Source organism: Ruditapes philippinarum, unplaced genomic scaffold (genome assembly GCF_026571515.1).
Source record: "Ruditapes philippinarum isolate M1 unplaced genomic scaffold, ASM2657151v2 ctg486_1_1_1_1, whole genome shotgun sequence".
NCBI lineage: Eukaryota > Metazoa > Mollusca > Bivalvia > Venerida > Veneridae > Ruditapes > Ruditapes philippinarum.
The window spans coordinates 320,648-345,505 of record NW_026860123.1 but is presented as its reverse complement, the minus strand read 5'-3'; the positions used below and the strand labels follow the sequence as shown (position 1 = coordinate 345,505).

Below are 24,858 nucleotides of genomic sequence, written 5' to 3'. Positions count from 1 at the left end.
TGTTCGGTTGCAAGTTTGGTTGTGTATACATGTACAAACAACCGTAAACCACCCTTGCCTCCGGTCCCTCACCCCATCCCCATCCAACATTGAAACCAAGTCAGTGTCAGTCTCAGTTTCATGTAATGTATAAATGCATAATATATTTTTCAAAGAAGTTTATTGCTTTGTATTGAGCTTTTCCTTATATAAAATATACAAATACCTTTTAGTCTACCATCATACGCATGCTCACCAACGGCGGTGTCTGATTCAAAAACGTCATCTATTTCCGGTACGTCATCAAGCACGTCAACATATTTAACGTCACGTGCTGTAATTCTCCAATTGCACTTTTGCACACAGTTTTGACTTTTAAGAAGTTGAACAGTATCGCCTTTCTTTTCATATTTAACAGTGTTAAATCGAAAACCTTTTTTCACACAATGCCATTTCTTACAAATATGACATTTCACTATAAAATTATCATTCAACGCACTTTTGTGGCAGTCTGGGATATCTGACGTTTCAGAAATTTTCTGAAAGTATGCAGCATTTTCACGTTTTGCAAACTTCCGTCTTCTAAATCTATCTTGACGATGATCAATGTCCAAAGGAGCACTGTAGCTGCCCCACTTCATAAACATTTTCAAAATTGCATTTGTAGAATTATATTATGTTATTATGTGAATAAGCAATACTAAAACAAATGAACTGGTCACAAAAACCAAAGTACATCCATAATCAATTTGACACTTTCAGTGTTATTTCACTAACTTGTTTTCTCTAGTAAATGAATCCATATAAACAGCCTTGTTTATACAGGTTGTATTATATACAAACCTACCTCCATGACTATCACACAGCAATTATCTTATAATGGTTCATATAAATCCAATATTTTCTTGATTAATTGATTGATCTGGTGTGTACTTTGAGTGTTCCGCAGCTAATGAGTTCTTAATTAGTCCTTTCGACGCTTGTTATTAAGAATTTTGGCGCTTAATGTCATTCTCAACAACACGTGGTAGTCATCTACAACATTGAGTGTACGTATAATCACCTTTCCGTAAAAATGTGATTTAAATGATAACCATTAAACAGAACAAGCATAGCAATGTTTTTGTACTCCCGCAAAAATGTTGTTTGTTACAACTACAAAAATATTGACATACAGAGGTATAAGGTTTACAGATTCATTTTATACAAAAATATACAATGAACTTAGGTTTAAATCGAAACATTTCAGCCATTTGCTGATTGTATCTTGCATACTGCACAGATTGTTGTATTGTCACACTAGCAATTAGATAAGCTATGTTATGTCTTAATTTCATTTAAACGGCTTCCTCTTAAAAGGAATGTGTATTACATAACGGATATATTTTCCTTTATTGCCACAAATAACAATAAAAAGAAAATCTGATATTTTTACTAATCCCTTGACAATAATAGACTAGCTCGAGAATTACATGTGTCATGCAAGTTTTTTTTCTGAAACAAGGTTAACAAAAAATGAATACACTTGACGAAAATTGCAAATTTTCTTCTTATTTTTTTCAATTAAAAACAAGGTGGTCTGTTATTGTAGCGATCATATTATTCCAGCATGAAAGATTGAATATGATCATAATTTATAAATGGATTCACCTGCTGAGGTTTGAGGTTCATTAACCTGCCAATCAAAATAAATATGTTCATACAATATTTTTCCCATATGTACTCTATAGTAATCATATCGTCCTTATATTTAGGAAGATCGCAAGCACTATTTTGTTAAACGCTAAAGAAATTTAGATAAAACTTTTATTTTATATGATTCGCTCTTAAAAAATTAACACAAATACAAAACTTATTTTACATTCATAAAAGCATTGGCCATTTGATATTTTTAGAACTAAAAGACATAAAAAACAGAATTACGAGTGCATTTTGCCTTAAAAGTTACGTTAACACATATTTGAATTATCAAATGTTTAACTGGCGCATTTTGCTTAAGCCGATGCATGGGGGCGGGGGTAAACGAAGATGTACGCATTCATAGCATAGTCCTGAAATTGCCTCATAAAAGCCAAGCCTACAACTATGTCTGCGGTTTCTCAGATGTAGTGCAACTTAAATAATTGCAGATATCCTTATTATTGCAAATATTCTTAGTACTTTTCTTCATTGCAGAATATTTGCTCCTGTAATTGAGCTTGGCATCTCATGTCTTATACATTCAATACAGAGTATTTCATTATCTCGGACAAAATCAAATAGCCTTATACTCGGAACATTGTTATTCTGAAGATACTTTAGACCACGTCTAATCATTTATGTAAAACACTTATTTCTTTAAATCAATTAATAGTCTCTCATTCATTCAATTAATTGATGCACATGTAAAACGAAAATGGCAGCTCGTTCTTAATTCGCTAAAACGTTTGCTTCATTGTTCTCTTCCACAGAAAATCAATGGCAGACAAAACAATAGTTATATAAACGGCCTCTTTGTACGGATTTTCACAATTTGGTTTATTCTATGGTATTATATAAGTGTCAGACAAATGTAGTTAAGCCGTATTAGAAGCAACTAAATTGTGTTCAATTAATGAATTTCTAATAGAATTCGGTATTTACAGACTCCATCTACTACCAGTTTGACAGTTAATGTGTCTGTGATGCCAATGAATTGCAGACAGGGTTTTATATCATTGTATTGTAACACAGGCAAAGAAAGTGGTTCAAACTAAGATTGCGACAAGAATTCAAATTAACAAATTGCGATTTCCATACAAAGACACTTTTGTAATCGTTATCATTTTCTTTACTATCTTCGGAACTCTGTATATGTCTTGTAAGAAATTCCCTGGCGGGTAATTAGTGATCGACCTAAACAAAGGAACTTACGGACGCCGTGCCCTCATTGACTTTACATAAAAGAAAGAAGCAATACAATGCGGGATATCAATAAACAGCAATAAACACTTTGGAAATACCATTACCATTTGTTCTTAGTACAAGAACAACATACAAGGGAAAATAATTGGAAATAACCATATTCTTCAAATGTTTAGATATGTTTATTTGCATAAACGATTTTAACGAGTAAAAGTGGTACGGTACATACAAATATCAATTTATCAATATATCCATTTACTTTCATAAGATCTCCATGACACTGATGAGCGAATATGATAAAGTTGTTATTACAAAATTTCCAAAATACATGTATTTTATAATTAGTTTAATGTTCAGTCATTTCGACAGGATGAAAAGAGATATTTTTGTTCAATAGCAAGTAAAGATTGGATGTTTGCATCAATACATTTTTTAAATCTTTACTGAATTATCACATAATGACCTTTTCAAGATTGTAGATATTCAGCACGTACCGTGCATTAAAAAAATCAAATATTACACAAAAAAAATCACAATTCAATATCAAACTTCTGTTTCATTCACATATGTTCGGCAACACATAAACTTTCGGATAACAATCTAATTTCCTACACATGTAAGAAAAAAGCCTTATCAATAATCCGACTAGTTTCTACTTAACTTTTCCTTAAATTGCTGCTTGGCTATAATTTCTATCGATCCTAACAGAGATTAGTTATTAACAAACAAGTTTGTTAATGTATCCATGCTTTTTTAAAGTGTCCGGATATAAATCGAAATGTACTAATATGTTGAACAATCCTTAAAGCAGTATAAATATATTTATTTGACCAGTCCATCTTTGATTATATATTTGATGTTGCAATCTAAGGAGGAACACAAAATTCACAAAAAACTGTTTAATTTCAACTAGAGAATCATTTAAAAGATCATTTAAAGGAAAATTCCTTGAGAACAGTGCAGAGAAATTAAAATAGAAGAAAATCGTACGCTCTGTTTTGTTAGGTCTACTCAAACCAGATAATTATAAGTCCAAACTCTCTCACGCTCCCTAGCACCGTTTATTTTATACCAACGTTAATTTAATTAAATTGTTAAAGAATGCTTTATCTTTAACACACTACGCAATAAATGATTTTTGACCAATGAACCCACGGCTTGCCTCTAACGGGGTATGAACCCAAGAGGCCAGCAATTCTTCGATTTGTAGTCTGAAACGTTAATTAGTCGACCCGGCAACGTCGCAAATACTGGTGACGATATGTGTGTATTTGTCTGTGCGCGCGTGTATGCGTGTGCGTATTTAATTGACAAATTTAAACAAATATTTAACACCACAGAGTTGAAGCTAACTATAAAAATTTGCCTCACAGAAAATTTACATTACGTGTTGTTGTTGTTGTTGTTGTTGTTGTTTTTGTTTTACCACGCAAAGACTGTTTTTTTAATGAACGGAACCTGTAGGAAACCAGTCCAGCTGGATAGACTTTAGCTAATCAACTTTATTAAGTGAAATAATTTGTTGGGCTGAGTAGTCCATTAACTTATTAGACAAATATTTGTATTGTTCTGGTATTAACTCTGTATTTACCATCAGTGATTCAGAGATTTATATCCTGCAGTTGTCAAACTATTTTAGCATTTTTAAAACATTATACTGTTTTTCTTATCTAAATAAAAAGATCCCTATATAGCTTTTGTTACAATTGGTTGCTCAAGGGGGTCATTAAAAATATAAACCATTTTGATTAGAATTAAAATGATTGTAGATTTTATACATTAAAACGATGCAAATATTGCCTTATTAGTTAGAAATAAACATTAAATATATTAAAGTTATATTTCATTTCATGATTTCGTTTGAGATAAATTGACTTATCGCGTGTAAATGTATTTATTCATTCGTTTTTTCCTTTATTCCTTCCATCCGTCATTAATTACATTTGTTTTTTTCATTCTATCACTCGTCCGATCGATCTTCCGTTCGTCCGTCCCTTCGTTTGTTCCTCCATTCATTCATTCATTCATTCATTCATTCATTCATTCATTCATTCATTCATTCATTCATTCATTCATACATTTATTCATTTATTCATTCATTCTTGTGACGGATCAAGGTTCAAACGTCAACTTGACGACTATTTACTCCATGCATTCTTACATACATAAGACTCGGTATAATTATTACAATATTATAATACTTATATTGTAATAGAATGATGTAATAGAATACGAAAGGTGACATCACATTCAATGTCATTCTTATATATAACGTATCACATACATCACATAATCTGTCATGTTTTTCCTTTCGTTAACATAAAAATATTGTTAACAAACATAATACACCTTAAAGCTGATATATATAAGAAACATTAAATCCGTTTAAAAAAAACATTAATGTTTTATTTTTATTTACTCTTCCTAATACTTTTGCAATTGTTGTTCACTTAAGTACAAAGCCATAACTTCAGTCCAATGTTTGTTTGATGCGTGCGAAAAATGTTGAACAAACGTTATTAAACATTTTCACAAGTCATAAAATAAAGAAATTATGGATATTTTAGGTATCAAATTATTCATAATTTTCCCATGGGTCAGTTATTTGTTAAAGATGCAATTATTCCGTTGATTTCATCGAAAAATATTATGGTTGTAAAATTGTAGACGATTAAAAAAAGTCTTTGACCACAGCAGTTCGTGAACCTTTCGCTTAAAACGTAATAAAATACACAAATATTTTAACAAATAAGAGTTTTACGAAACGCCTGAGCCAGTGATACGTGAATACGTGGCCTCAAATGATCTCATTTAAATCCGAAATGCAATATTATCAGTTTGCATTTTGTATGTTTTGAGTGACTTTCATAATTAGAGCTTTCGCATTTCATAAGTCAAAGAGATCTGCTTCAAATCGAGCTTGTTCCAATGTATGAAACGATAAAAAGAGCTACAGTTCCTCTGAATGGTTGGTTACTTTAGGCGAAACTTCAAAAAGTACCCCTGTTACTTTTATGCAGCATAACTTTGAAATGTAGTCTTTATTATAATAGTTAATGTTTCACTTTGCCTCAAGTGCAACTGATATTTGTAGACTACAGTTCCAACTAGTTTGTGTAATGTTTTATATATTTATTCAGAATGGAATTAAAGAAAACACATCAAATTGTGTAACAGAAAAAAATCAAAACCTGAGCAGGTCATATTGAAAATAATATCAATAATCGAAAAAAAATGTTTCACTTTGCCTATGTCACCCCTAAACAAACTTTCACGTGTCTTTTGCTTGTGTTTTTTCTTTTTTTTGCTTTTCAAATTTTCCATAGGTGTAATGTTAACTTATAAGGTTGTTATATTTCATTGATGTAATTGTAAAAGTAAACGGCATTTCGCATTCTTTATACGATTCAATAATACGTTTATCCAGCAGAAAATCAATCTCAGTCTAAACAATGGTGATATCAACGACCTCTTTGTACACAATTATTCAATTCTAGTCTATGGTATTATATAAGTGTCAGACAAATGAAGTTTCAGCTATATTATAAGACTGTAAATTGTACTCAATTAATGAATTTCTAATAGAATTCAGTATTTACAGACTCCATCTACAACCAATGTGGACAGTCAATTAGTCTGTGAAGGCACAGAATTCTGTATTCTATACTTCATGTAATGCACTGATGCAATTGCGATAAATCTATATTTAATGAGTTTTTGCCTTATAGCAACATCATGGATAGGTTCAATGTGTTAAGATTTTCTGCGACAAAGCGCGTATGAATTTACATCAGCAACTGTAGAATTGTAATACATGAAAGACCTGAACAGCAACCTTTGCGACAACATTACCTCGGACATTGTATCTTGCATAGAAACAAGTTTCTTTATGGCATAAAATCGCAAGGAAATCTAGAACAAAGGATACGCACTACAATAACAATAGAAAAAATTGTTGTTTGTTCCATTCCTCAAGCAAGTACTTGCCCTAGCAGTCATCTGATTGTATGACAAAATATTTGTCAGAAAATAATATCCAAAATTGAGAGTATGCGTTTATTCCTCGTGTTAACTACACACATTTAAATATGCATTATTAATGAAATCGGCATCAGAAAATGAATACGTTTCATTTCGGATAATTTGAAAATAAAAAAAGGAATTTAAATATCCCAACCGTGTTTAATCAATCAAATTTTACACATACAACTCTTCCATATCAAGGTTCTCTCTTATTCGGCGATGTTCGGACTGACATGTTTGACAGAAAACACTTGTAATATTGGGATAACAATCTAATTTACTAGATAAGTGAGGGAAAACGATTTAATTATCCGACCAGTCTTTACTTAACTTCATCACGTTATTTGTTACATTGTCGTTTGGCTACATTTCCTATTGATCCGTTTGGGAAATTTGCGTTTTAAAATATTTCCTATCATTTAACTTGTGCGCTCAGCTTTTACCGATGCTATCATTGTTTTAATGTAACAAGTTCATGACAATATATTCATAAAAAAAAGAAAATATCTTATTTATTTGTCGCGATAATAGATTGCAACAGACGACAATGAACGAAAACAGTAAAGGAGAACGCATACTACATAATCATTTCTACAATACATTGAACACACCGTTCATCTCAATTATCACACAAGTTATCATTTCTGCGTAAACTTTATTTCTATGATATCTGCGAAAGGCAGCAAAACCACAGATTTAGATTTAATCCATGATACATTCAAGTTCTGAGCTCATATGTCTCTTGAAGATGAAAAAAGTAAAACATATTTCAAATGTCATACCAAGGTATGTCATTAAATTCTTAGCTTCATAATCATAAACATATAATTGAATAGTTTGAAAATTATGTCTCTAGTGATAATTCTACCGTTTGGCTTTGGAAGCATAACATGATTCTGAACCTTACTGAAGATTTACAATACCATCTTCTCAGTAAATGCAGTAAAGCGGATGTGGTTGATCTAAGAGTGTATTTCAATTACGTCTTTGAATTGAATACTTGCACTTTCAACAGATACTGAACACGTTTACCAAATACATCATTACATTATGGAGCAAAGATCACATACAATAAAGTCAATGTTTAGCTACACATACAATAAAGTCAATGTTTAGCTACATCTAAGTACAAAAAGAAGATAATAAACAATCCGGAATCCATTCTTCAACTCCGTACCAGCAAAAGTAACATTTTTCTACTACAATTGCAGTCTTACCTTTAACATCGACGTCATCAAACGGATCCTCGAGCTCACTTACATCATCTAAACTACTTGTATGCCTTAACTTCTCATTCATCCATTTATCTAACAAACGTCTGTGCGATTTATGTAGTAAATGTTTATACAATCGTTGATTATTTTCTTCATGACTTTTTATTCTGTGTAATATAGGGTTATTACGTTCAAAGCGTGCATCTTCTTTTGTCTTTTCAATGTTTTTACTTTCACCAATTGTACTAGGGTCCATTTGATCATTTTTATTGTTGTTGAACTGTTCTGATATTGTATTATCTGCGACGCTTTTATCTTTTCCATGATGTTTACTACGTTTAACAATACGTCTTGAAGGTAATACATTAAGTGGTGTGCTGTACTGACTCATATTTCTTTCTGCATTACCCACAGCAGACATACTTGCACGTCGTTCATAAACGTTAATTATTAAATCTGATTGCATTGTCTTAGGTGGAAAAGTCACGCGTCGCTTCTCCCTTTGAAACTTCCTTCCGTTATCCTTAATAAGAATTAAATCCGACATTTTTACACAGTGTTTATTATGTGCTACACTTAAAATGAATTCGCTACAATATTCACACAAACGTTTTGTACTAATCCATAATCAACTTGTATTTTTGATGCTATTTAATCCGCGATAATTACGTTACATACGTCCGCTATTCATAATGTCAAAATAACCCTCTGCTGTGTAAATGAACTAAACTCGTCAAAAACAAGGATGATTATTATCAAATAGAATGATAGTATACAAGATTAATTGTCCTTGTACAGCATAGTAATCAGATAAGTTTTGGTTTGAAATAAAATAATTTTAGAAAAGTATGTTAAAGGTGTTATCAATTGTGTCAAATGCTATCATTGAAGACACAGAAAAGCGTCGTATTTGCCTAGTCTCTTTGTACATTTTATCGCAAGATAAACTATACTATCTGCGTGTAATATTCATAATTTGAAGTAAATTCATTTGCTAAGTAAGCAAATTATCAAATACTAAGTAAGCAAATTATCAAATGTGTATACATGCAACTAAATGTGCATTTATTTTCCCATTCTAGTTTTGTAACTATTTGAAAAATGTAAAAATGTCATGTTAGTCATGAATCTATTTATTTCTCAAATAATCCAATTAATAGCATGAAAAGTCGATATTTTTTGTTGTTGTTGTTGTTGTTGTTTTTGGTATTTTTGTATAGTTGAAATTGAAAACTTTTATTTTCAATCGCAGTTTATACTCTCGAATACTCGCATGAATCACGCATTCATGAATGTATAAGTTTTGTTCGCCTTTCACTAATACACGTCACACTATGATTGCCCAATAATTGAAAAATAGTTAAGATTTTAATTTTTAACTAACACGCAATTTTGTTACGAATATTGTCAATAAAAGTCGGTTCATACGTACTTTTCAACCTACAAATTATTCCTTGACATATTTAATTATAATTATATTCAAAAATCAGTTATCATCAAAAAAAATACATTATTTTTACGATGTAAATAAATCAACATTTCACACATTTATATACTTGTAACAGAAAAAAGACAAATTAATTCATACATATCTTAAACATCTCCCGATCCGTGAACGTTAATAAAAAAAAGACGCATTTGACGGTTATTTCATATTAATCACACATTTTAACGCTGAACATAGAACGATGTTTTAATTATTTATCGTGCTATTAACGCCAAGATTGCCACAAATGTTTCAACCATTTGTCAATGATTTTATCCCTCAATTGTCACAAAATCTCACAGTCTGAAACAATACTCTTTTCTAAAAGTGACAAGTAAAACCGCTTCCAGTAAAATGCAAATATTAGCAAAAAAACAGAACTTTATTCAAAAATCACATTTGATATCACTTATTTCTATCCTTTATTTGTATCATACATATCACTCAGTTTCTCGAAGTTCAAAAAATAATATGTAAACAGCGCAATCAGTCCGTCTGTAACTTTAAAATGAAAGACTGTGTAAATTTGAAATGCGAAAGGAGGACTTAAAGCCGAAAAGTGACTTATTGGTAAATCGGTGTTCTTTACTAATTGAAGGGGAGATTAGTTAAGTCAACAGCTTAGTATTATGGAACAAAAAGTAAGGAGGATTATTGTGAATTATAATGTTTGTATTTCAGATGTTATTAATAGATATAGGTATAAATATCTTTCATATTCAGATTAACGTTAGCTGATTATAACTTGACGTGTATTTTGCATGCTCCTACAGATCTGACAGTACTGAACACTCACATTTTAGACAAAAAAATGTAACCTCTGATAATTCATAAAAAAAAATTCATATCAACAGTTGTCGAATCTCTAGCAATATCAAATATACAAACCGGCCAAGGAGATTTTATTAAATACTAGACAGTAAGAAGTATCAAATTATCTAACACTTCTCTTAGTGTTGCTAAGGAACCATTGAAAGGTAAATTTTAACATGTTGCCTATAAAATTTCATTTGCTATTATAATACATAAATGACAAAATTTTCTAAATTTCTAGACTTTTAAATCTTCAATCACATTTATTCCGTTTTGTCAATCATTTTACATAACCTACACTCTATATATAATCTAAAAACCAGCCATCAGTATTGCATTTATTTCTTTTATTTTGCATCTGATTTTTAGATTCTTTCCGGCGAATTTGATGCGATATTGTAAATTCATTTATTCATTAAATTAATGATTTTCCGAGCTCTTTTCACTCGTTAGCTTTTGATTGACTTGCAATGCCTGTTTATCGTAAAGCTAGTTTATGGTTTGATTTTGAGTGTCTCTTCTTTTCTGAGAGGATACACATAAGTCTTTAGAAACTGTTGATATGTTGATCTCATTGTGTGTGTCAATTTTTTATCTGGCAACTCTAATGACACTTGCAATTTGTTATAGAGTATCACATACAGAAAACCTTAAATATAAAATCTATTCGGGATGATTAATTTCTAATTAAAGGAATAACTACTGATTAATTGGCGGAAAACTACCGTAAAATGTCGCAAGAATGCACGTCAAAGTCAACGTGGAATTTTATTCTTTATCAAAGATAGAATGTATTATTAAAATTGTTATTATCGTAGTTGTTGTTGTTGTTGTTGTCATTGTTCCTGTTGATGTTGTTATTGTTGTTGATATTGTTGTTGCTGCTGCTGCCGCCGCAAACGTCGTCTTTGTCGTTGTTGTATAATTTACAATTTACAAGCACTTTTATTTGTCAACGTAACACCTTTGAAGATGCTACCTTTTTACATCTTTAGACGATAAAGATTTCAATAGAAAAACTGACAATCATATAAATATATATATATGATGAGATTGGAAAGATGAAATACTGCACTTTAAAATTATACAGTTAACCGGTTGCATTATGTATACTTTTTCGAAGAACAAACAAGACATGCAGTACTTTTTCATAAAAATGCCCGGTTTTCAATTTCTTAGCCTACTGCAGATAGGAAGTGATTCTTCCCAGTGCAGTGCAGACCAAAATCAGCCGCCGCATCCGTGCCACTCTGTTCGCTATTTAGACAGTACATATTTTGAAATGTTGCCTATAATATTGAATGGTTTTTGTTCAGATTAAAAGATAGACAGGTCTATTTAAGCAATGAAACATCGTTTGCCATTTCTTATTTAGACGAGGAAAACAAATAAACCGCACATGACCGAAAGTTCTCTAAACCTCAAAGTTGAATAGACATAACTCAGTCTCGTTGTATTGTATCACCCATTGAAAAGGAAAAGGTAAACGACAGTAGCTGCAAAATGATGGTAAATATTAATGAAATTTACTTTCTGTTTGCAAAGAAAATGTTAAACCGAGAGACACGTAGTATCAGACGATAAAAATGTCATAGGGGTACTGAAATATCTTTTTCTCTTTTTTAAATTATTCAACCGATAGGCAGACAAAATCTATGTAGTATCAGACGACAAACTATCTCATATGGGGTATTGAAATAGTCTGATAATTATAAGATTTGCAACAAATGCCAAAAAATGCCAGGAATTTTACGCAGAAAATACTGTTGTTGCATGAGAGTAGATACGTATACCCAATTCCTTGATAAATGTTAATCAACAAACAAATATAAAGTTTATGTACTTTACCGCGACTGATATATTTTAGAAGAATTAAAAGGCTAAGGACAGTAGTAATTAGAGCTGTTAACTTGAGAGGTTTATTATAATATTAAGGAGCTTAGACTGTATTAAAACACAGACAACATTGTCCTTATAAAGGCAACATTAGTGTATTGACGTCCATAAATCAGCGATTTAATCAGCACCTAAGTTTTACCCTTCTGCAATAAAAGACATTGCCAATGAAATTCGCTAAGAAAATAAACTTTGTTCTTAGTCTCGGTAGTTGACCGTTTGTAACTTCTGACTGGATAGTATTTGCATAACTTAGTTTACAAAAAATCCACAGACAGACAAAAACCACGCAGCTAATTTTATCCTATTTTATTTTAATCAATCACCTAATTTATTCCCGACTTTAACATTGTTTACTGATACACTTTATTAGAGTAATAAAAAAACCGCAGATAACGTTAACTAAGTCCTATACAACAGTATGTGCGTATTGGCGACCAAATTTCTAACCCATTTGAAATTAAATAGAGAGACCAAATGAATAGAAATCTTTAACTGCAAAAACATTACTAAGGAAATTATATTAAACATAATAATACATCATTCTATAGGATGCATGTATATCTTAGACAAAACATTTTATATTAAGAGAAATCGGGTCCCATCAAGGTTTCTTGCGAAACTATTTTAACAAGTAGGTCGGGCTTAACCCTCAAGTTTTGTAAGAAAAAAAATTCACCTTATACTGTAGTAAAACTAACAATGGACCACTATTAAATGTCATTTATATTATAATAAGTTTGTCTCTGTAACATGCATACGCAGAGATCTAGAGATTGCACTGTCTAATTTATCTCGTCTTTAATTGAAAATGAAAACATTTCATTATAAAATGACTTCCTAATTTTTTGTTATGAATCGACTTTTCTCAAATTTGATTGATTACGTTTACGTTTCCAACTTATTAATTATAAAATTGTGACAGGGGAACACCTTACGGTTTTACTCCTTTAAATACAAAGTTAAACGATATAAAAGGGGCAAAAGTGTTCAAATAAGATGAGCAAATTAATTCCTCTTTTTCTTTATTCTAATTATATTCTCTCAGAAAAAAAACTAGTTAATTTTAGAGACATGCCATATCAAAGAGACTTATATTAAACAAGTCTAAGAAATTTTCTAAATGTTAAAAACACATTTCGAGGACGCGTTTTTCTGTCATTAGGAATGAAAACAAATCTCCGAGATAAAAATGTATAACCAGGATACCTCTTAACAAAACAACTTTATCAGGCAAGTTTGTACGATCGCCCAAATCGAATACAATAGTATAAACAAAACAGTAATTATCTGGCCATGAGCATTTAAATTAAATATTTCCTCAATGCATAAATATCCCTGGACCGCCCACTTAGATGCCTCCAAACCTCTCATGAATCTATTTATACGCAATTAACGTATTTATTAAGATTTTATGTTTACATCTTTTCCTACGAAATATAAACATGTTTTCTCAATATGCCGTTTATAACGTCATTCTCCGTTTGATCATTCCGTTTAACATATTTAATTTAATTTTACGATTGTTTCTTCAAAGTGAAGCATGCCAATAACTGAAAGAAAAATCAAATTATGTCATAATGCTTTACGGAACGTTTGAACCGTTGTATCATGTAACGTAGAAATTACAATAAATTGAAACTGTAAATCATTTATAGAATTAATAGCGGTCGTTCGAAAGAAGTTTATTGCTTTAAGTTAATTCAAACATGCGAGAAGGTTAGTTTTGAATGCATCTTAAGAAGTCGTTTTAGCGCCTTTATTCGCAATACTATCGTTATGTTGGCAAATATTGACTTTTGTGTAAAACTTTTATGAGATGTTCCTTAATTTTTCATAATGAACATGTCTTTCTTTAGATTTGTAGCTCTCAGTTGTAACTTAAAGAGTTGTGTTCGAAGGAGCTAAAACATGCCAAGCTAACAACAATCAGTCGGGTCTGACAGCATGAATGTTCAACCTGGCTTGACTTAATACTGGTGCCCAATGTTTGCCTGTGCCGCTTGTAGCGCTCAACTATTTTAATAAGTAATAAAAACTGTAAAACACTTCATCATTCATATTGCTTCCTTTTCCCTGGGACTAACAAACCAATGTGTTTATTTTCAGAATTGTATCTAGAAATAGGAAGTTTAGAGGGAATTCAGAGAGTCGCAAGTTGGAAGAGACTGAACCTCCATTGTCATAACATTTCTTACACTGCCCTAGATCTTTATGTGACATATAGCATGTTTTGTTATGAATTACAACATAATACAACATTTATATCATACAATAGCATTTATAATAGCTCTAATCTTTCAATCTACCACACCTTTGTATTCATTACTATTGTGCAACATTAAAGCACAAAATATACAATATTTCATTCAATATTATTTGTTCACGATTAAAATATACAATTTGTACTGTGTACTATGATTTTACTAACACGCATGATTCATCTATATGCAATAAATATTTTTCTAATTAAAATAACGTCCAGACAACACGATTCATTTAATCAGAATGTGGCTAAGACATAATTAATTGACCGGTCAGTAGTATTTATTTACTACGTGATATGAAATCATGCCAAATAACACATGTCTTTGTGGTTGTCTTTCATTAACACCGTGTTAATTGAATGTATATCAATTATATGATAACTTTCATTTTGTTTCATCAACAGTGAAATACAAAAATTCGTGTATAATTCCAACTAAAGTCACAATTATCATTACATCATTCGACAGTACAATAAGGATTTAATCCAGTCCGATATAAAGAGCAATCCCTATGGTTTTTAATTCAAAACTCTAAATTTAAAATCGTATTCAAATATTGTGTAATTTTTATTATGGTTAAGTTTTCTTTAAATCCACACGCAATGTAATCAAATGCTTAGACTCATGTAAGGTATTTCCGAAAATGTTAAAGAATATGTCCGCAAGGTTATCTTTTATTAACAATATACTATTTGATTTTGTTGATAAATAAGATTATAAGTAATTTTAAAGATGGATTGAAAGAGATATCTTCCATCTCCGAGTTTGTAAACATTAAACAAATGTACATCCAATGTTAGTTTATTTAGTATAATTATTAGCATCATACAGATATTTTTCTGCCAATTACATACTATCTTTAACAGCTTCATATCCTTAAAAGTAAATCCTATACTTGAATTATAAATTACAATAACAGGATGGATGTTATTTGGATATAGGTTTTGCAAAATAAATGTCCGGAAAATGGAACCTATTAAAACACTAATACATAAGCGTCGTGTCCGAATGTTCTACAAATGTACGTTTCCCGATATTTGACCATTTCAACGTTTTAATACATATTCTATCGTTTCGAAAAGAATCACTGTTTACAATAGTACCGTTAAAGAAATCTTACCTTTTAGTTCCTTATCCTCAAATGAATTTTCGTTTGTATTAATGTCATCTAAGCTATTTCCTAATTGTTTAGTCATCCATTCGTTAAGTAACTGCATTTGTGATTTATGCAAAACATTTTTATACAATTGAGAGCAATTTCCTTTATGTGTAAACAATCCTTTTTGAACATGAGCCTTGAAATCCAGTGGGTCTTTGTGATTTACATTTTTAGCATCGCGTTTACCTACATTATGAGCACATTCTGTTTTTCTTACGTTTTCAGTTTGTTGAGATTTGTCTAACTGTTTGTATTTATTGACAACTGTTGTTTTTGTATTGTGTTTTCTGTTGTTTCTCGTGTTGTTTGTTATCATTCCGTTCGGTAATACATTAAGGGGGTCACTGTATCCACGTGGAACATTTGAATAGTCACCTAGCACGGACATGCTTGCACGACGCTCGTAAACGTTCACAATCATTTCGGATGGCACCGCCCTCGGTTGAAATGTTACAGGTACTTTTAACCGATGACAATGTCTTTTGTTAGTTCCATTATTAAATTCCCGAGACATTTTGAGTCTCAATTATGCAGAATTGAATTTATTTCCAAGTAAACATTTTATTTCAATGTAAACTAAAGTGTCACTATACAAATATTCATGTGAATACTCTGTTCGTAATTTGGATAATTTTCCATATATCACTTTCCCGGAGGAATAAGTTGGAATGAATGTTTCCTTATTACATATGTCGGTAAATAATGAACTGAAATATTCCGTGATAATTAGTGAATCGGACGTCTTCATGTAACATCGATCAATAATATGTAAGGCTGATAAAACCAATCAAAGATTGTGAGTTTAAGATTGGATTTTTATATTTCCATTCAAGCACAGCTGTTAATGGCACCATGTGGGTTAAAGAAATATCACTTTCGTAAGATAATCTTCGCCACGATATGTCAACTTTTATCAAATAGATTGCGTGAGTATAATCGCCTCTTACTTGTTGGATACAGTTAACTGTGATAATGCACTAAGAAATAATTAAACACGTCCTTAATTTCTGAATAGAGTCAGGTATTACATATTTATCTCAGGTCAATTCTTTAAGTTAATGTCCATAAAATATCATTCAATGTTAAACAGTCGTTTTACTTTTGATGTAAGCAAACGAGGGGTTGAAATTCATCCAAGATTATTGTATCCGTATCTTTATCATTGTAAAATCATTTCTTTAAATTTATATAAGAATATGCACTTAACATACTTGATAAATTTGTCATTGATAACTTTAAGACACACATAAATAATACATAAATTGTGTTCCAAACTGGCATGTCCAATTTCAGAATGCCAACATGTCAATATTTAAAGCGACAATTATTCGTTAAATGTCCAAATTATCACAGTTTATTTCAATAGCGAGAGTTCATGTCCATATATCTATATTCATTTGACAGCCAATTTTCTTTAAACAATTTTATGCTTTTGCTATTTTCATATTCTACATAGGTAATATAATAGACTAATTTTCTATCATAAATTACTTGTTTAACAATTGGGGCAAATTTGTGTAATGTGAAATTGTCAATGGAAGAATTAAAGATAATGTTAAAACTATGCGAGTGTTTACTTTGTAATTTTATAATTTGATCATTTACCACAGTAACACTAGACAATATGACGTAACTTACAATGTTATAATAAAATCAGATATAAGTAATTTATACCACTGACAACAAAACATACATTTAACAGCTGGCTTTGTACATGTATTTCTACATCATAATTTATTTCAGACGCGTATTATCTACTCATCAATGAAACGGTCTTGGAAAACAAGAACTTCTTAACACATATTGTTATCAAATATCGCCAGCTCAACAAAAGAAAAGGTTAACAAGAGCTGTCACTGAAAAGTGACTTATGCCCCCGTTAGGAAGCTTTAACATGGTGTAAAAAAATCCAAGCGGAAAAATCAAGATACTATGCACAACTAGCCAAAATAAATCCTCCCAGCGGTTTTGTTGATAAAAAACTTATTTTACTCAAAAATTTACCGTTACCGGGCCATAACTGTGCCAAAAAAAATCAAACGGAAAATCATCAGAGTATGCACAACTAGGCTTGGTGACAAACAATCCTGGAAAATTTCACTGAAATCCCCTCATCGGTTTTGGTGATGAAGCGCGGACAAGATTATCGGACGGACGGGTGGACAGTGCGATTACTATATGCCACCCTTCGGGGGGGGGGGGGGGGCATAAAAACATGTTTTAATGAAGAAGTGTCCAATTTGGACGTTGGGCTCAAGCTGTAATCAAATAACTGAAAATACATCATATATTTCAAAGTCGTATAATTATTATTCTTACAGTTAAATTATATTTGCTTTATTTCTTTTAAAATCGAGTTAACTTTTTTTCCATCAGGATTGGCAACAAAATATTTAACAAAATGTGCATACACAATGTATCAAGCTACAAAATGAGATTATTACAGATATGTCGAACAGATTCGTAAAAGTACAATATGTATATCATATCAGGTCAGTTTGCTCTCAAGTGTACCAATGTGTGTAAATAAGTATTACAATTACAATGTCTTCTAGCGGCAAATTTGATTTCCTTAATTGAGAAACTGTAACATAAGAAGAATAACATCTAGAGCAGAGCGGGTTAGGAAAAGTCAGATCTTGATTTACAGAAACTACATGACAGATCTTGTTAATTCTTCAAGACCTTGAACCAATAATATATTTCGCTTTGCTCCGTAAGCGACCGTAAATCATACACCAGCAAACCCAAAAGTAATTGAGACATTAGAAAAAGAGTAAATAGTCTTGCAGACACACACACAAAGTAATGTATGGTTTTTAACAATTCCTGGAATAAAGAAATGTTACAATTTACACGCCCCCAGCGTCGCCTGAGCAGTATTTAATAGTAATTGAAATTGGAATATAGACATATAGACAAGAAAGGTATGATAGCAATGAGGATAAGTACGGGGTTTCTGACTGTTGCTGCTATGTCGCAATTGTAATCCACTCTAGTGATTAATATATATACTAAGTAGTTAAGCAATCGCGAAATGACTAGTGGCCTAATGACCTTAAAACCGATGTCAATGCAGGAAATATCTTATAAAGAAAGTCAATCTTCCACTATCGATACTGTACCAAATGAACATATCATAACATAATCTATAAGTCGGCAATTTCTAACTACTTCAAAAGCGATTAAATAAGTCAACAGATTATATTAATCTCTTTGAATTATTATGGAATGTTTTGAAAATTTAATTTTAACATTGAGTGACAGGCTTGATTATGTCATATTCGTTCAGACCATTGGTTTTTTACATGTTTCATCCGTGAATTGTATTATCAAACTGCGAGAGAAAACGGATTCTATGATTATTATGTTATACGATAATCGTACAAATAGATATGATGAGTTGACTTTTATACAGTATGTATATAAATATAAGCTAATTGCTTAGTTGTCTATCATAACGGACAGTGTGTCTTATATTTGGACTGTTGTTAAAGAGGTGTTGTTTCTGCGAAATAGAAAAAATTTCGAACAAAAAATAAACATTAGTCTTCCCATGGTATTAATTATGTAAACATGAAATACTGTTATGATTTAATAAAGATTGTGATTATTATGATAATGATGATGATGATTATTATTATTATTATTATTATTATTATTATTATTATTATTTCAAATGTGTGTTCTTTGCATATATTTTAGTATATGACCAATTTTATTTTAATATAAGTCATTATTTACGTAGATTGAGAATGAATCTAAATAATTTTACTATTAAAAACTATAAAAATGTATGAATATAAAACAAGTGAACAGAAGAGCCGCAGTCCATGAACCGTTTGAAAATACTTCGTACATGAAAATATTTTGTACGCATTATATGATTGGCAGTGAAAGATATCCTTTAAACCACAAACGCTTTATATTGTTTTGAAAAAAAAAATCATACCTCTTGTTTTCTTCTTTCCAATTGATTTCCTTGTGTCATTTAATCGTGTTTGTAGTTTTTCATTCATCCAGTCATTAAGAACTTGTAATTTACTGTCACGTGATACATGTTTGGAATGATTTTGTTCTCTACTCCTTATACACTTTTCAAATTCTGTTGATTGGTCATGATGATTAGACAGAATTTTCAAATCAAAACCGTTAGCATTAGTATCTCCCGTTTTACTTATGTGGTTATTAAAACTTTTGTTTAAATTATACTTTCTGCATTTATTAGCCACTACACCAGACGATTTGATATTTAGCGCCGAGCTGTATTTGCACGTGTATTTTGAGGCATCGCCATAAGAAGATAGACTTGCACGACGTCCATATACCTTCATAATTATATTAGAAGGTGCAGTCTTGGGCACGGACTCGACACATCTTTGAACACACTTGCAATGTTTATCGTTCATTTTACCGACATAGAATCGTGATTTATAACACAACGTACACTTATACCCGTAATCCTAATAAGACTTTCTCTTTTTAGACTTAAACACAACGATTTATACGTTAACCCGTATTTCTAATACATTTTTGAACTTTTGACTGAAACGCAACGACGTAAGACGTATACATGTCGACATCATAGTTCTAAGCAAACAACTTCTTTGAAAACTCCACACCATTTGGATTGATTTTAAAATTCGATTTATCGTTTCTGACTTTAAAACTTTTACAATAAACATATCCATTGTAGCAGTGAAATAAATTGACTGGTTCAAAATCTTAAGATGATTAGTCCGTCTGTCGTCTGCGTAAATTTCAATCAAGCGCCAAATTAAATTTCCGAAACGTGGAATGAGGGGTGTATTTGGAACACTTCTATATAAGAATGAATGCAAAGACACGAGCATTCACACCACTTTTTTAAATGTGTTAGTAAAGTAATACCAATAGAAAACAATTGTATAATAAATAAAATATTCATTGTTTTTCCATATTATAATCATCTTAAAAATAATGAGTGAAGTACTCGAATACTTTATTATTTTCTCAATCTCTCGCATACTAGTAGACTCCTTTGGAAGTTTCACTTTCTAAGAAATTTTTGGTTGAATTCTTTTACTCACACTTAATAAGGAGGGAAAAAGGACAGGGCCGTGTTTTGGCCTTTCAACCAAGAGATGAATAGATTTACTTTCTGTTAATCGTGTTAATTGATACGTCATAATTTTTGTGTGTTATTGTTTGATTGTTCGTGTAGTTACCTTTATAATTTGTATGACCAAGATTCTTTAGCACGGCTGTTGACATTGAGTTGATCGGTAAATAAACACTTTTGTCATGTGGCACGCCGTGTGATGATTTATTTTGTATGTGTGAGCACGTGTAATAATACGATTTTGTATGTGGTTGCACCACCGTAAGCCTGTGTGGGTTTAGAATAACCTTACAATAGAACCATCGCGCGCAATAGGGAACTTATTAAGTTTTGTTATTCTGATATTATCATGGTGACGGATTTAATATGTTTCAAGCAGGCAACCTTAGCATCCTTTAGAATTATAAAGAACTTAAGCGTCACAGTGGTCATTGCTAAACGTTTGATGTCTTCTTCGTATCCCACACGATATTAGAAATTCTAAAATTTAATTTACAGCTATAAGCAACAATACCCAAGTCAAATTATATATTCTTTGTAGTGACTGGTATCGGTTCGCTGTGAATTTTTCCCACATGGCAATGAATTGAGTATGATTTGGCTTTACAAATATTAAATTATACGGGGTGCACGTATGATAGGTATAATGATACCCTCACAACGATATGAGTTCGAGCAAGTTTAATCATCCATATAACGATTGGAATTTTTGCAATACCTACTATAGATTACTGAGGAATGAGATGCGTTGACCGGCCCATCAAGTTAATCTACTGTCTCAGTTTAATTATTTTCGCGACAGAGTGTCGGAACAGGTAGAAGTCCTCAGTAATACCCAAAAGCGACAATTCAACAGAAGTGAAAATGCAACAGTGGCACAAAGCTAAAAGAAAACTACGCAAAGCAGATAGCACCACAAAGCGAAAATAGAACAGTGCAAAATCAATAGTGTGAATTGCAAGGACAGGAGATAAGGTTGAAAAGTGCAAAGGTTGCGTAATAGAGAGACTAATCAGAAACACAAACACAATCAAATCTCGCAATGCGAATGTGCATAAAATTAGTAAAGCACAACTCAACGAAAATTGGCGAGAGAACGACAATACATCAAGTGCGAACTAATTGTAGACATTAAAGTAATTTAGTCAAGACACAGATTATAAAATACACAGAGTTTTTCCATTTGAACATTTCTGTCGGGAACGGGCCGCAACTCGACAATCGGTAGGTATTCTAGGATTTTATTGAGTCTTATTCTCTCATAGGCAATAATAACAAAATGACGGCCAGCACGGGATTAAAATCGGGTACCTTCAAAACAGCAAGCACTGTTTGTGAATTATGTTGTTTTGTAACCATTGTCTCTGATTACAGCTGACTAACTAACAGTTTTTGGATACCTGTAAAGCGCACTTCGTACACGGTCAGTATCTTGGTTCAAAACCAATGAATCTTTCTAGTTGGCTTAACTTGTCATACAATACGTTTGGTGGTAGACTCGATATAATTTTAGTCTTGCCCAACAAAAAATGTTCACTTATTGTATTTTACCCCATCCGATTAATTAACCCAATTCATACATAATCTAGTAGACTTGTCACGATTATCAAACGATTTACGATTCCTACACCAAAGAAGTTCGCATGACTCAACCGGGATTTAAAAAAAGAAAAAATCACGAGAAAACCTAAAACAGTTCATGGTAGATCAAAAGTTTTGGGTGAAAGGTGAAAAGAAGTAAATTGAAAAACTTGTAATTTATAATGAAATAGATTATTGATTTATCACTATTTATATAGGTAGACAGATAGAATGCATGAAACAAGCTGTGACAAAATAACTTGTAGATCGCGCAACGAATAACTTCAAGTCGAGAGTAACGCAAATAATGATTTCAGTAATTTTGAAGATGGCCAAGTTCTTGTGTGTGCACCGCGGACATGGTGTTAATCATAAATAATTGCAATTACATCCTTATATTAGAGTTAAATATTATTTTAGGGGAAATATCAGTGTCTCAAGTGCAATCGGCATTGTACTGAAGTCATCGGTGTGATGGACGAGGGAACTCAATTTATGGTTTAATTGTGTACATTGAAACAAAATTACAGCTATTTTAATCCCTCGTTAGAGTATAATGACACTTGTCCTTCTTTTCATATTTTTGAGGCGATGTGTACTCCCATTGTTAATAATAATAGAACTGTTTGTTATCAGAAGGGCTAATGGACTAATTATAGCTACCGCACGCAGTAGGAGGACGATTTGAAATAGACCCTAAAAGGCCTGAAAACATTAACATACGCATTCGATCCCCACATAGTTCCCGACTTTTTGCAGACACTGATAGTTAATCTTGCTACCGATTCAACGTCAAATTCTTTGTTTTTTTATATGAACTATTCTCACGAATGCTTATATGACATGAGTAGACTCACTTCTTTGTTGCTTGCGATCGATAATATAGCTTCGCAGATTTTTTATTTTCATTAATACTGATATGAATTTTCAGTCGCGACGTGGTCGCAGATGAGGGAAATTTCTTTTGATAATTGACTGACAACTGTTACCGCGTCATGATAGGAGAATTCCCTATGGTTCTTAATAAGCGACCTTAGCATGGATCCGCAGCATTCTGTTCAGCAGAACCTCTAAGAATCAGGAATCCATGACTGTTACTGCTACATCATTGTTAGGGTTCATACTTTGTATATAGGGCTCTCCTTGTAGGGTAAGAACGAGCATGGATCCTCGATAATCAAAAGACTGCGCGGATGTCGTCAGGATGTGTCTGGATTCCATGCCTGGTGCGCATTTATTCAAAATCATTTTTATATCATGGTTGATCTTGTTTAATCAGATAATGTTAAGCAGATAAGATCATTAAGAGGGAAATTTTTAATTAAACCAATTGATATCTAGTTCTCATTTTTTTTTCACTAAAGACTACTTAAATTATCTGGAAGGGCTTATTACAACTAGACATGGTTTATAAACTGGACGTTTTACTATATTTTGATAAGTTATTTTGTCAATGGTCACTGGTCAGTTTTATGACCTCATCTTTGTCTTTTACACTGTCAAAGTTTGTTAAATTGTTCTTTAAAATACTACTTACATGTATTATTTTACAGTATCTTTACTAACTTACTTTCTTTACATATACATAATCAAAAGTTGCAATATTGTTAGTCACATTTTTGATAAATGTATGTCATATTTGTAATTTTGTAAGAGAACAAATTGTGTTAACTTATTGCTAGTATATTTTGATAATAATTGTGTGATGTAAATGTAACACAGGTATGAATATGTGCACTATTTATTTGATTGTAATATATTCGTTGATGCAAGTTGTTCAAAATTGGCAAAAATATCATTTTTCTAACTTTTCTTACATAGATTTTTGTGACAATTATTTTCTTCTGTTTTCACACAAAAATAGGAAAGGAAACACAATGTACCTGAATTATGTAGAGCAACTGTGATCTCTATGCTAAATCATTATGTCTTCCATACATGATCTATGTAAATTTGTTGTCAATAAAATACTGTTAGTATGTAGTATAGGAGGATTGAAATCCAGATGTTCTATATAGCTTTACTATTTTACACTACTTTACTAAAGTCAGGTATATAGCTTCGTTTACATTCATGTGAAGGCCAAATTTTGAGGTGGTAACTTAAACAATTACAGGCAGATATCATTTGTATTCTTTAATACCTTTTGTATACCCCATTTTTTCCAATTACACAAAAAACATCATTTTTGTAAATTACCGCATACACTAACCTGCATTTTCAAATTGAATCTTATGTGGCATTTTTTTTTTACCCTCCTTAAAGAATGTGTAGGCCAAGGCCTATATAACGCTACACCTTGGTACTGTTACTGGCCTAATAATATATATAGGACATTGAATGAATGCAGATTTAATGCTAAATTTATTGAACAAGTTGAATAATATTGTTTTATTCAACAAGTAAATTTAGTATTGAATCTACACATATATAATATTCTATTTAACACTTATCCA

General features: G+C 31.5%; 1 protein-coding gene across 3 annotated transcripts in view; it reads right to left on the bottom strand.

Annotated features, from left to right (window-relative positions):
• Window positions 1-20,449, bottom strand: part of LOC132758973 (uncharacterized) — a 174,921-nt gene extending 154,472 nt beyond the window's left edge. The window contains exon 1 of one of the 3 annotated variants that reach the window (XM_060750685.1): window positions 19,673-20,449. In XM_060750685.1, coding sequence (XP_060606668.1) covers window positions 19,673-20,129 — 457 coding nt within the window. In that variant the 5' untranslated portion in view covers window positions 20,130-20,449. Of the gene's footprint in view, window positions 1-205; window positions 642-8,102; window positions 8,797-19,672 lie in introns of those variants that run through there. The other 2 variants (XM_060750684.1, XM_060750687.1) reach the window with 2 other exon arrangements.
• Window positions 20,450-24,858: the final 4,409 nt, after the last annotated feature.